Source organism: Callorhinus ursinus, unplaced genomic scaffold (assembly GCF_003265705.2).
Source record: "Callorhinus ursinus isolate GAN/ISIS: 27379988/994484 unplaced genomic scaffold, GSC_fseal_2.0 scaffold4, whole genome shotgun sequence".
NCBI lineage: Eukaryota > Metazoa > Chordata > Mammalia > Carnivora > Otariidae > Callorhinus > Callorhinus ursinus.
The window spans coordinates 17,776,530-17,791,350 of NW_027397066.1; the positions used below are offsets into that span (position 1 = coordinate 17,776,530).

General features: G+C 44.3%; 1 protein-coding gene across 1 annotated transcript in view; it reads right to left on the reverse strand.

Moving 5' to 3' along the window:
• ADGRA3 (adhesion G protein-coupled receptor A3) overlaps positions 1-14,821 on the reverse strand; it is a 125,108-nt gene that overhangs the window by 69,696 nt on the left and 40,591 nt on the right. The window contains exons 5-6 of the mRNA XM_025887523.2: positions 6,198-6,269; positions 212-283 (exon numbers count right to left, since the gene is read on the reverse strand). Of these exons, the coding sequence (XP_025743308.1) occupies positions 212-283; positions 6,198-6,269 (144 nt within the window). The remainder of the gene's footprint in view (positions 1-211; positions 284-6,197; positions 6,270-14,821) is intronic.

Genomic DNA, 14,821 nt, shown 5'->3' on the forward strand with positions numbered 1-14,821 from the left:
TGTGTGTGTGTGTGTGTGTGTGTGTATAATACATAATATTATGTCCTGATGACATTATATCCCCAAGACTGAATCTCCAGCTCCTTATCTCCTCCTCCTTCTATAATGCTGACAGCTGCTACTTCACTATCAGACATGTCCTAGGTGTCTATAAATATCTGGGTACTAGTCCACATGCCTTCTTATATTTTAATAGAAAAGACATACTTACAGCCTAACCAGATTGGCGAGTCCTCGAAATATGTCTGCATTCAGACATCCTATTCGATTGTTAGTCAGATCCCTGAGGAGAAAGGGGGAAAAAGTGTCTTCAATTAGCTCTCTTGGACGAAGGTTTCATACGTTCAGCACTCAAGGGCAGCACCCAGGTATCATGCTAGACCTTCCTTTTCAGCGTCCCCGAGAAGTTTACCTACCCCGAGTGAGTTGAGGGGAGGACTGAGAGAAAAAACCACCCTTGCTTTCCCCTGCACCTGCTGCGCACAGACTAAGCGCTGCCCAACCATAGTGCCCTCTGTACTGCAAGCACTTACTCCTGTCAAATGACTCACGATAAGACTTGAGTGGCAAAAATGAGACTCAATCTATCTCACTGTTTGTGAGAGAATACCTTCGATGACCTACACCGTTCACTAAGCTGTGGAAGTCAGGGACAGAGCCCAGTGTCAGCGAATATCAGACAGACAAAAGACAAAGGGGCAAATTACCAAAAATGCTGGCGTTTTTATTTCCTCAAGAATGCCTGAAACTTAATGCTTTCTGATGTCATCCCTCAAATAGTCAGAAGTTTTGACTGTAATGGGAAAAACTGAGTTTGCTTTTACCTCACAGATCTATCGTTTAGTCTCCAAGCCAGACTACTTTAGCTTTATCTAGGTAATGGCCTACCTAGTTATTTTTTCCCATCACTCTAAACTTCTTTTTTTTTTTAAGATTTATTTATTTTAGAGAGAGAGAGAAAGAGAGGGAGGGAGAATGGGGTGTGGGGCAGGGGGAGAGAGAGAGAATCCCAAGCAGACGCCCCCTGAGCATGGAGCCCAAGGAGGGGCTCAATCCCATGATCCTCAGAGCATGACCTGAGCTGAAATCAAGAGTCGGACAGTTAACTGCCGGAGTCACGTGGGTGCCCCACTCTTAACATTTTTTTTCAGATTTTATTTATTTGAGGAGGAGAACGTGCATGCGTGCCCTTGGCGGGGGAGGGGCAGAGGGAGAAGCAGACTCCCCACTGAGCATGGAGCCCCACGTGGGGCTCACCACCAGGACCCTGAGATCATGACCTGAGCCGAAGTCAGAGGCTTAACCAAATGAGCCACCCAGGCGCCCTGCCCCATTCTTAACTTCTTAGAGTTCCTATCAAATGTTACTTTCTAAGTATTTTTTTTCTCCTCAATCCACGAAACTTTTTCCTTTTTATCTACATATAATGTGTAGTAGATATTGCGTTCTTTCTGCACTATTTTTCTCCACACCACAGACAGTGAACACAATTTTAAATTTTAATCAAGAGAATGCATTCTAACAGGGAGATAATAAATGACAATTTCTGTAAACTTCAAGTAAGAGCCCATGGCTTTCCGCAATTTTTCCATCACTAGACTTACTAAACTGTATGCAGGAAAACCCTAAAACAATGAATCTTAATTTTTATCAGTTCCTACTTAGGAATTATTCACCCCCTGGATTTTGACAAAAGAATTAGACAAGATTCTAAACCAAACTTCCAAAAATATTTTTATCACCTTTTCTTCAAGGTCCATATTATTCTTTGTAATGGAAAAGTACCTATTCTTTGAGTTATGCTCTGAGTTACTCTTTAGAGAAGCAATATGCACCACCCATTTCTAAACTAAAACTGTTGTAGTCCAAATTGTATAACTTGGTAACAGCAGAAACTGTATTAGCCAGACTAGAAACCAGAAATGATAAATATAGGGCATCTGAATCAGGCACCTATGCACTAAGTTTCTCCCCTAGATATTCCGAAACCTAGCTTAGGTAATCCTGAGTTTCCCTACATTTCACAGTTCTGCCTTTCCTATCTTAGGGCAACTTTTGATTAAAAAAAAAAAAAAAAAAAAAAACTTAAGCAATATGAAACTTTATCTGCGCCTGCTGTGTTCCAGGCTTCTGCTCCTCAGAATATTAAAGTAAGTATTTAATCCGATGGGCCTTTTTTTATTCCAGCTGATTTCCCTTTTATTTCTGGGTTTTACTGTTTAAGAAAATTAGGCATCATTTTGTGAACTGCTGCTTAAACAAGCATTTCTGGGATCAATTCATTATCTTGTCTCACTTCTGAGCTTTAACTGGTGTAATTACCAGTGATTCTTTGGGAAACAATTTCATTATAGCTACACCTATTTAAAATGGTATTTAGGTATTGATAATGGGTTTTATTTAGATTGAGAATCAGCTTGAATTTGTTGATAAAGTAAAAGAGAAACTGAATAGGTCTAGGTTTTGTTTTACCTACTTTTGGTAGTTTATACTTCAGAAAGCCACTTAATCTTCCAGATTCAAATTATCTATCAAAAAAAGGCAAAGGCATGGTACACTTACAAAAAAGCTTTATGTGTGGCTGTCGAGTGAAAGGCACAATTGAAATGAATGATTTAGAGCCTCATAAGATAGAGCGCCTGTATCCACAAGCAACCAGCAAACATTACTACCAGAAAATATCTTTGTATCTCATTGAGTTTACATATAGGACTCTCTCAGCTTGCAAGTCGTATACCATAGATTCCATCACATGTCAACCGTTTGAAATTAAGAATGTATTTTCTAGCGGGAAGAATATTATAAATGGCAATTACCTTCCTAGGCAAGAACACAAGAGACTACTTAATGTGTAATGCAATGAAAAAATGCTCAGGCAGTGCCAGGGACGAGATCAGTAATTAAATGCTACTGAACAAGAAATTTATTTATTTATTTTGGATGGAAGTACTTGAGAAATTATTTACTGAAGGATAAAGAACCGGAGAGAGAATCTAAGATATTCTGCATTATCCTTAAAACAACCTGATGAAACCGCTTTTTATTAGCAGTCAAGTTCCCTTCAACCCGTATTTCAATGAAGACATTATTAGCATGTTATCTTCCTAAAAAGAGCTTCCCTCCCAAAAAGCTGGGAGTAAAGTGGGGCCAATCACAAAGGGAGGGAATAAGCTGTCTGTCTTGTCTGGCAATATGACGCCATACCCCTCCATAGGAGGGGAAAAAAAAAAAAAAGAAAGAAAAAGCTGGAGGGGAAGATATTCTAGAAGTTCCCAAACTCAGAATTTCCAGGAGGGACAAATAAAACAAAGATGGTTCGGCCTCAGCCCCGGGTCCTGACAGGGTGGGTCTAACACCCACACTCCCACTTCCTACTTGAGGCCGCCTGTTCCCACCCCTGATTCAAAGGGACCCTCCGTGTGCACCTGGTGAGGAGCACAAAGAAAGTGACTCACTGTCATCAACCAAGCTTGCTGAGCCCCTCCTCTCCCTGACCGGTGCACGCAGCCTGACTACGGCCCTGTCCCAGGCCCTTGACCGCGTCAGAACGCCTGGGTCCTAGCAGCTCTCGGCAGCCACGCTCTGGCCACAGTTCCCTCTCTCTCCAAGGAGATTCCAAGTCCGCATCGAGGCTCCTGGTCGGTGCACAGGATTCCACGAGACGGCCAAGCCCTCGAGGGGTTCCTGCGTTACCCTTGTATCTCTGGACCCGGGCGCACTGCTGGGCACCCACAGCAGACTCCATTTTTGTTCAGCGGAACTGATGCCGCTCTGTCTCACCACCTGATCTCCCCACTGGATGCAGTTACCACTGTTACTGGGCTCTAAACCGAACTCTACACCGTGAGTCACTGCCACTCGGACGCCCACATCATGCCCACTCACCTCCAACACTTATCTTCCCTACCCAGAACTCCAGTCTCCATTAACACCACTGACCTACTCCAGAAGGGCCAGTTTTTCTGACTTGCCTCATTAAAAAGCCTAAACTGGAAAACAACGGAGAGCAGGGCGCACGGGGAAGAAAACGGATCAAGGGTGAGACCTCCTGCAGACATCCTGGGGCATCCGGAGCATACAGAAGTCTGATAAAAACAATGAACCGCCACCCAGCGCCCTCACCAAAAACCATAGTAATGACGTTCCCTCCTACAGAGTCTGACTGAAATTCCAAACAATGTTACACAATGAAGAGAGAACTCCTCCACTCCTACTAGGCCTCATCGTCTAGAATTCTGAACACTAAGACTGACTAAGACAGGGAACTGAGAGGAGAGCTTCAGAGGATATGTTTTAAATGAAAAAAAAAACTGTATTTGCAAAAGTATTTTTTAAAATAGGCAAAAATGGCATAGCCAACTCTTACAACTGGATCTGACCGTAAAAAGGAACGAGTTTGGAATGAGAGAATAATAGATACAAAATGTCAAAAGTATTAGGAGGGAAGGTCCTTGTCAGCATTTAAGTATGTCCTGGCATGATTCAACTCAGAGCAAACACAGCTTATTTTATTATACAAACAACACGGGAAACAAAGACGACGTTAAAAAAAAAAAAAAAAAAAAAAAGGTACCCAGGCACCCCCGATACTTTATAAACGTTAAACAGTAAGAGAGCATGAGAGAGGCGCCTAGCTGGATCGGTCAGTAGAGCAGGCGACTCTTGACCTAACGGTTGTGAGTTTGAGCCCCATGTTGGGTTAAAAATAAAATTTTTTAAAAGAGAAAGTAAATAAAAGAGTATGATAAAACCAAAAAAAAAAAAAAAAGAGAGAGAGAGAGAGAGACAGAGGGAAGGATGATTGTTGAGAAGAATGAAAGCATCGTCTCATCCCCAACATCCTCTGTCCCCAGTTCTCTGCACTTAAGTGGTTTCTCCCTCCCGCCATCAGAAATACTCTGAAACACAAATCCGATGTCAACTCCGTATTCAAAAAGTCCTGCTAGCCCCACACTGTCTAAAGAGCTTCAAAGTTCTTTAACATGGCAGGTCATCTTAGGCCTACAAGAGCCTAGTCTCTCCATGACTAGCCTAAACTCCAAAATCCCTCTTTCCCCACTTTGTACTTCATGCTCAGGCTCCACATGGACGCCCACTCTGCTCAGAACGCGCGTCTTGTTATTTTTCAATACGTAGTACCCATCCCTCGGGAGCAAGGTCAAATCTGCAGGCCATTCCCCTCCCAGGTGGCCCCTCCTTTCCTTGGCACGTTCTTACTATGATTTTATCTGTGATGGCTCCCATGTGAGTGTGTTAGGGCGTATTTTCATTATCTGGTTGCCCCCAAGGGTCTGTGAGCTCTTCCCAAGAAGTCAGACCATGGTAAGCAGCCAGCACTTAATAATAAGAAATGTCTTTCGAAGGAATAAGGGACGGTGGGACAGTCCGCAGGGCTTGAGTGTAGGGTTACCTCTCCAATTGGAGCGTGCTCACACGGCAGCTATGAAAACTGCATAAAAAGGAGTGAAGGGGAGTTGTTTAGCTTCAGAAGGAATAAAAACTGCTCTGTGGGTTTGAAATAATAATACACAGATAAAATATACATGCAAATAGCAAGACTTTGAACCATTCATAGAAAGGGGCCTCAACTGATAAGCATATAACAACAGAGTTTGAATGCATTCGTAACTTGAAAATCCTCTACTCATGACTTATTATGATCACTGGCAAAGCCAATACAGTAATCATCTTATTAGCATAAGGACACAACCATCTACCATCAAACAAATCAAATTATGGCCCAAATTAACCACTTTCTAGGCTACTTATATTAAATATTCTTTTTGTTCTATCATGGACCTAGTCAATAAACTAAAAATTGTTTAAAACCCATTTTTTTATCATGTTAAAGCTTGAAGTGGGTTAACAGTTCCTTATAGAACAGTTCGGGGGTGCCTAGGTGGCTCAGTCGGTTTTAAGTGTCCGACTCTTGATTGCAGCTCAGGTCATGAAACTCTTGATTTCGACTCGGGTCGTGATCTCAAGGTCGTAAGATGGAGCCCCATGTCCTGGCGCTCAGCACGGAGCCTGCTTGTCCCTCTCCCTCTGCTCCTCCCCCTGCTCACGCTTGCGCGTGCTCTCTCTCTCCCTCTCTCATGTGTGCTCTATCTAGCTGTAAAATAAATAAATAAAACCTTAAAAAAAAAAAAAGAAAAAAGAACAGTTCAAACTCAGAAGCAAGCAATTCAAATACTTACAATCTTTTTAGCGATGAAAGTCCCCAAAAGGCGCCTGGATCTATACTACTAATAAGATTATTTCGGAGGTCCCTGTTAAAAACAGAATAAAAATTATCACACTTATCAGCCCTATAACAAATATTCAGGCAAACTACAGTTACGGGCTACACAGAAAACAACAATAATGGCAGGAAATTAACGCCAAAAAGGTTAACCCCGGTAGTAAGTGGCAGAGCCAGAATTCAAATTCAAGAAGTCTGGTTCCAAAGCCACTTATTTTGGTCAATATAATAAAGCCATATACCAAAAAAGGATATATATGTCCCTATATTATTCAAATTCAAAGTTATGGCCAGGCTACAATCCTATACATTCTTTCTACAATTTTTTCCTTAGTATGCTACACTTGACTTTTATCAAAACAAATCAGAGATTATATTTGTGAACACGATTAAATTGAATTTTTAGAAACTATCTTCTAAAATACACACTCTAAAATTCGTGTCATTTAGTTTTTCATATTTTTCCCTCCCTGGGCTTCTATGGTTCGGATTCCTATAAAATAAAACTGTGATCATGCACAACACGCAGCTCAAAGCAAAGATCCAGCAGCCCCCAAGACCATGGTGTCTGAGGGCAGTCTCAACGGAATCCCATTCTCGTGAGCAGCCCTGCCATGTCAGCACCCCGCCACCAGGGGCCAGTGGTGAGCGCCACCGCCACAGCCCTCCCCCAGGGAGGATCTGGGGGGGACCCCTAAGGCGGCTGGCTGCTCTCCAATAGGTAGGGACCCAAGTGGGCGCACACAAATGTTCACACAGACCTCAAAGACAGCACTCAACTACAGGAGCACTTAGAAGCAGGACAGTGGCCCGTTTTCCCTGACCACATTCCCACCAGTGGCTGGCCCACACTTGAGCTTTGTCAGACCCTTGGGCCGGACTCACTCATAACCTTGCCCGCTGAAGTCAGGCGTGGTTTCCAGTCATCTCTCAGAGCACCTGACGTCAGACTATGAACAGAAGAAACTCTTTGCAACTTCTCTTGTCCTTCCCTTCTCCCTTCTTTAACCCACAATGGCCAACACTGCCCCTTCCGTGTGTGGCATCTCATTACCCATAGGGATGCACGCAGAGTGGGTGAGACAATAAACGCAGAACAACGCCCATTACAAACCACCTCACCGGGTCCTTTAGTCCCTTACTTACTGGAGATTTAAAAGGCCCTCCTAGAAGTGTATCTGGGGTCAATGGTGCCACCTGTTATCATGACATTAAAGTGACAGGTCTCTGGGATCTTTTGTAACTATTGCTCCATCATGGTAATGTTAGCCTGAGCCCACACAGTCTATAAACTAGAGAAAAAGCCGGTGTTTGCCTTTTCAAACCACTCCATCTCAGAAAGCGTCTGACTTCCCTTGTCTATCTGTGCTGAAGAAAAGAACCCCAAGGAAGTCTTACTGTAGTGAGCACTGATCCATGTTATTTCCTTCCATCCAGTGAACGGAGGCACATTCAATTTTCCCGCCCCATCACCTAATGAAAACTATCTGATGTATGGCCTGCTTCATAACATGCTATTTTTTTCTAACAGTTCATTCGAACTATCAATATATACCAGTGACAATGCTGGGGTTAGTTGCTGAACAGGTTTCCTGGAAATTTCACAAGAACATCCTGATGAGACTGGCCGTCTGCCCATCGTGGTGGCAGTCATTCGTGTACTCTAAGTTCGGCATTCTTTTTTTTTTTTTTTTTTTAAGATTTTACTTATTTGACAGAGAGAGAGAGTGAGAGAGCACAAGCAGAGGGAGCAGCAGAGGGAGAGGGAGAAGCAGACTCTCCAGCTGAGCAGTGAGCCCAACGTGGGGCTCGAAGGCAGACGCTTAACCGACTGAGCCAACCAGGTGCCCCATGTCCAGCATTCTCGCTGTGTCACTGGCTTCCCAAACTAGACATGCTGTTTAATACATGGTGACAGACGCTGGTCAGAACGTCTCATAACACTTCTCTGGAAGTGCATTCTGTGAATGGCGGGAGCATCGTGCTCGCCAGCAAATCCTGCTCTGCTTTTCTGCAGTCTTACTCCCAGGGTCACACACCTGGTGTTCTTGCGGGGGAGGGCAGAGCTGGCATTCCGCCCTCCTCCCCAAATCAGAGCCTGATTTGTCTAAATAAAACTGAACCCCCAGTACGTTGTTAACTCTTGTTTTTTTTTTTTTTTTAAAGAAATAACTGGGGCACCTGGGTAGCTCAGGGGGTTAAGCATCTGCCTTCGGCTCAGGTCATGATCCCAGGGTCCTGGGATGGAGCCCCGTGTCGGGCTCCCTTCTCAGGTGGGAAGCCTGCTTCTCCCTCTCCTTCTCCCTCTCCCCCTGCTTGTGTTCCCTCATTCCCTCTCTCTCTCTCCCAAATAAATAAAATCTTAAAAAACAAAAGAAATAACCATTAAACATAAAATCTATGCTCTGGGGGTACCTGGGTGGCTCCCAGGGTCATGATCCCAGGGTCCTGGGATCGAGCCCCATGTTGGGCTCCCTGCTCAGCGGGGAGTATTCTTCTCCCTCTCCCGCTCCCCCTGCTTGTGTTCCCTCTCTCGCTGTGTCTCTGTCAAATAAATAAATAAATAAAATCTTAAAAAAAAAAAAACTATGCTCTGATTACCATTACTCCGTAAGTATGTCATTGATCAGAACTCAGATTTTATATTCCACAAGAAAACAGCTTTGTCAGGGCTGGCAGCTGCCCTAACTTTTTGGGTTTTTTTTTTTTTTTTTTTTTTTTTTGCACCACAGCCTACAAGATATTTTTTTTTAAATACAGTAAATGAAAATATCTGAAAAGGCCAGGTAGCTTCACGAAATGGAACTGGATGGTAATCCAAGTTTCAAAAGATATTCAGGGGAACTCACAAATCCTACCCTTCTCTCTGAACTTCCAATCAGCTTTTAAGTTCTCCTCTTAACTAAGGAGTCAAAAAAAAAAAAAAAAAAAGATGTCCTTGGTGTAGCAACTTTAACAGAAAAAGAAAATCAGGCAGAGAATAAGTTCCCTGCTACAAGTGTCATGGCCTCAGCGTCCCTCATCCCTGAACACCTGCTGGGAGCCCAGATGGCTACGTAGGGAGATTCGCACAGCCCAGCCCAGGACAGCAGCCCCCCTACCCGCCACGCTGCCCTGCAGCCTTTCTCTTGGCCTACTCCTCAGAGCCACTCTGGGGAAGTCAGACGTGAAGGGCGCAAGTGGCCCTGAGAGGAGCCGTCGTCCCACGAGAGAGGGAAGCAGGAGCAGCCCGGCCTCCAGGGGGGTGAGGATGAAGTATGCGCCACAGAGGCTCCCAGCGGGCCAGGCCCAGCTGCCTGCCACACGGGCGGCTGCCCATGCACCGACTTCCTTCCCTTTGCTCTCTCACTGTCCCATTCCCTGAGACGTGTGATTTCTTGGACCACCTCTCAAATGAACCACCTGAACCCAAAATTTCATGTCAGGACCTGCTCCTGGGAAAACTCAGGTGAAGACACCGGCCCACGAACATGAAGCCCACCAGCACCAGGCCAAGCGTTCACATCCAGGGCAGAGACCTCGGGAGACTCTACCCACCTGCTCCATTTTGAGGGCAAGAGCAGAAACGGGAAGACTATTAGTCATTCAAAATTTCAAAACCTTGGGCGCCTGGGTGGCTCTGTTGGTTAAGCGTCTGCCTTCGGCTCAGGTCATGATCCCAGGGTCCTGGGATCAAGCCCCACATCGGGCTCCCTACTCGGCCGGGAACCTGCTTCTGCCTCTCCTTCTACTGCTCCCCCTGCTTGTGCTCTCTCACTCTCTCTGTCAAATAAATAAATAAAATCTTAAAAAAAAAATACAAAACCTTAAAAGAAAATAAAATCTATTCCTAAGGGGGAAAAAAAAATTCAAAAACTTTAGAGTAGGTGGAGGTAAGGAAGGAGAGCACATATGAAAGGCTCCAGAATTTAAAAATGATAACTCCAACTATGACTGCTATCAATCATTTCATGTTTAATTGCTGTGCTAAACATTTTTTTAGGGTTTTATTTTTTGGTTTGTTTTTCTGGTTCTTGTTTTTTTGGGTTTTTTTTTAGTTTTTTTTTTGCCGCCTTCTCCCTTGCACTGGGGAGGAGCACCCCTACTTGTCTCATAGACCATATGGTACCAACAGTGCCCCAGAATCCCCAACACCACCCCTCCAGGTATGGCACTCGATCAACCTCCAACCAGATTTTTCAAACGCCGTAGTCTCAGTAACGTGAGGATCACATGACCCTGGTCCAACTAAACCTAGGGTCTGAGGCAGTGGGGAGGAGATGGATGGGGACAAGGAATGGCCATTTCCACTGGTCTGATTAGAGGTCAAGAGGTAACCCCAGGACCCTCCTGCTACCATGATTTAAGAGCTTGTCTAGGGGGCACCTGGCTGGCTCAGTCGGTAAAACACGTAACTCTTGACCTTAGGGTCATAAGCTTAAGCCCCATGTCGGGTGCAGAGCTTACTTAAAAGTAAATAAATAAATAAATAAATAGCCTGTCTAATGAAGCCAAAAGATAGGAAAAGAGAATTAATGCTGAGCCCTTGGATCCAGCCAAGCCTGAAGTCCAGCTCTAACTCTCTGGGCTCCTCAGTTACACAAATCATTAATTTCAGCAAGTTGATATCTGGCACCTATCATCCCATTAAGATCTCACAATCAGTCCTAGGAGACAGGACTCCTGCTGCAGATAAAGAACTCAGGTGAAAAAAAGATTATGAAATCAGGCCAACTTCTGAGCGGCCGAGCCAGAGGTCACGATTTAAACACACCTTTCTGACCGGTAACAGTGGAGATTTACACCTAGAGCAAGAGGGAGACAGATAAAGCAAACCGGCCAAGAAGCTGGCAATGGTTAAATCAAGGGGCTAGAGATACCGTTCTCTCAAATTCTCTGCAATGTTTGATAAATTTTATTCACTGGATAAAGTTATTATATGTGGTATTGTCCAGCCTTCCAGCTTCACGTGAAAGCCTTCCACCTCTCCCTCCTCGCTGTCACCACCCCCACCAGTGCTGACTGGCGTCCTTGCTTCTCTCATCCATGCTCCATTTAAAGTGATCCTCCTGGGGCGCCTGGGTGGCTCAGTCGGTTACGTGTCTGCCTTCAGCTCAGGTCGTGATCCCGGAGTCCCGGGATCAAGCCCCGTGTTGGGCTCCCTGCTCAGCGGGGAGTCTGCTTCTCCCTCTCCCTCTGCTGCTCCCCCTGCCTGTGCTCTAGCTCACACTCTCTCTCTCAAATTAATAAAAAATCTTAACAAAATAAATAAATAAAGTGATCTTCCTAAGCATAAATCTGAACCTGTCTCTGTGCTGGTTAAAACCTCCACGAGCTCGTTCCCTCAGAACGGAGTCCAAACTCTTTAAATACCTTACAAGCCCCTCCATGGCCCCGGCCCTAACTCCGACTTCTCATTCTGCTCCACACCTTTCTTTGACACTCAGCCAGCCTTTCTCTCTTCATATTACTAATCATATCTCAAGACGTTGCTAGAAAGAGTCCTACTTGTCTCACCTCCAGGCCTTGGCACATGGTGGCTGTGTCCCTGACACACGCACTCTCCCCCCGCATCTGTCCTCACCTCCACCCTGGTTTTCTTGCCTGACTAACTCCTACTCATCTTGAACAGCATTCCTTTTTCCAAAAAAAATATCTCTGAACAACCGTGCCCTGGACTCTCCTGCTGTGGCCCCGTCACTCTCTACTGATTTGCTTAAACCACCTTCACTGAGAGACCAGAAGTTCCACGAGGGCAGGATCCACATCCATCAGTTCAGTGAGACGGACAGACATACATTACAGAGTGCGGACACTGGTACGGTCTGGATGTTTGTGTCCTACCAAAATTCGTATTAAAATCCTAACTCCCCAAGTGATGGAATTAGGAGGTGGGGCCTCTGAGAGGTGATGAGGTCATGAGAGCAGAGACCTAAGGAATGAGGGTGATGCCCTCATAAAACAGAGCCCAGAGTGTCCTCGCCCCCTTCCGCCACATGACGGTACAGCCAACTAAGAAGCGGCCCCTCACTGAACACTGAATCTGCTGGCACCTTGGTCTTGTACTTCCCAGCCTCCAAAACTCAATGTTTGTTTGTTGAAAACTAAATGTTTGTTGTTTGCAAACTACTCCATTTATGGTATTTTGTGATAGCAGCCAGAATGGATGAAGACAGTTGATAAACGGATAAAAACGTACACGATGGCTGAGAGACAGAAATGTATTACCTGACCTTCACTACAAAAATCTTTTTGGTAAATTACAGTTAGCTACAAAATCATTAGGATATTCATAAACTCGGGCAACACAGAGACGGCTGCAACTCATTCATAACCACTTATATTTCTCAACAAAGGCAGAGGGTCATGATGCCTGCAATTGACCTTCAAGTAATTCAGCAAACGTGTGTATGTGCAGGCATGTTCCAAGAAAAAGAAAAAAAATGACAGCAAATCATTCTAATTATTGCATCTGGGTAAGTAAACTGGTGATACGGGAGGTTACTACAGTAATTGTTTAAATTTGTATGTTTAAAAATTTTCATAATAAAAATTATTTTTGTCCCCAACTTTTTAAGTTCCAGGAGGTATAATTAATCATCAGGTCCAACTTATTAGTCCCTGTCTCCCCCTGGCCCAAATGATCCCAATCCTACACCTCAAAGAGAAATGATATTTTAGGAGAAAATTCAGTCAGCATATAATTGACTCATACTGAATAAGCAAAAAAGCTCTGCAAACAGAAATATATGTCAGTTTCATTTTTTTTTTAAACATGTGTTTCCCTTTTCAGATTTTAAACCGCATCTACAACAAATACTGATTTAGCTAAAGCAGTCCATAAATTTGTGGCCAATGACATATTGCATGTGTTTCTACATTATACCTCTCATGAATAACTGAGTACTGTAATACGACTTAAAGATACACTTTTTCTTTAATAATAAAAACTCCTTGACACATTATGTAATACTTAATAATAGCCATATTAATCAGGCATTGCCAAAAGATATTTATAGTCCAATTCTTTCATTTAACATCTCCCCTTCCCTTACCAATCACAGCTTCCCTAGGGAACAAGAGTCTAACTTTAGGGTCTATCGCTACATCTAACTATGTTGGATCATTAAAACATAAATGAAAAAGTGCACAAGAATTGCTGAAACAAAATTAAAGGAGTGTTAATAGTTCTTGGAAAAAGAGTAAGCTCCTTTAGGAAAGAATGCCAAGTGTAGCAGAAAAGATGCTTTTTAATTGCAAGTATCAGAAACTTCTACTCAAAAAGGTTTCAGCAATAAAGGAAATTCTCTGGCATTAAGGGAAATCAAGATGTAGGACAGCCTAAGGGGTTTCTCCGCCCTTCTCAGCATATCAACTTGGCCTTCAGGCTGACCCTCAACTGTGACAGGCTATGCCAAGGTCCACAAACCACCTCCAAGCACAATGACAAAGAGCTGATTCTTTATTCCTGTAACTCTTCAGGAGCCAGGAAATCTTTCTCAAAGCCCCACAGCTAAATACCCCTCATCATTCTTACTGGCTCCAGCTGGCTCTGGCAATAGTTAGAACAAGATGCTATGGTGACCTGGACCCATCATTTGGAATGGAATAGAAGCTAGGGAGTCGAACACATTGCTGGTATGTCATCTTAGTGTCCGTAATTAGACTATAGAGGAGTGTCACTAAATACTGACAAATACAGGGCTCCTGGGTGGCTCAGTTGGTTAAGCAACTGCCGTTGGCTCAGGTCGTGATCCTGGAGTCCTGGGATCGAGTCCCGCATCGGGTTCCCTGCTCGGCAAGGAGCCTGCTTCTCCCTCCAACACTACCCCCTCTCATGTACTCTCTCTCTCTCTCAATCTTACTCTCTCAAAATAAATAAATAAGTCTTTAAAAAAAAAAAAAATACTGACAAATACATAACAAGAATCACAATACTCTCGGGGCACTTGGGTGGCTCAGTCGGTTGAGAGTCCGACTCTTGGGTTTCAGCTCAGGTCATGATCTCAGGGTCGTGAGATCAAGCCCGAGTTGGGCTCTGCACTGAGTGGGTAATCTGCTTAAAGAGTCTCTCCCTCTGACCCTCCCCCGACTTGCATGCTCTCTCACTCTCTCAAATAAATAAATCTTTAAAAAAAAGAGAGAGAGAGAAGGAATCACAATACTCTAAAATGAAGGATATGTGCACCCAGGCCTGTTTTATTATATAAGAGAGAAAGAGAGAGAGAGAGAAAATGAATCCCCTTCATGAAGGAAGCTATTCTTCAAATCAAAAGAAATGACTGGGACAGCCTGACCTGCAGATTTCCTTAATCTCTGAAGTGTATTTGCTAGTTAATTCAACCCAGCCAGCCCTTAATGAGAAGGAAGCCCATACAAGGGGCACCGGTGAGGAGACCTCCAGTCCCCTGGGGAACCGCGGAAGACAGTGTAGAGCAGCTGCAGGGTCACCCCTCCTGAGAGGTGAGGTGGTCACGTGGTAACCCACCACCTGCTCTCAGTCATTGCCCGAGGGTTCCTGGGGCAGAGGGGAGTGGCGTTCAGCCCAGTGCTGGAGCACCAAAAGCTCTCAGGTTCACATGTGGAAGACCGAAGGAGAGA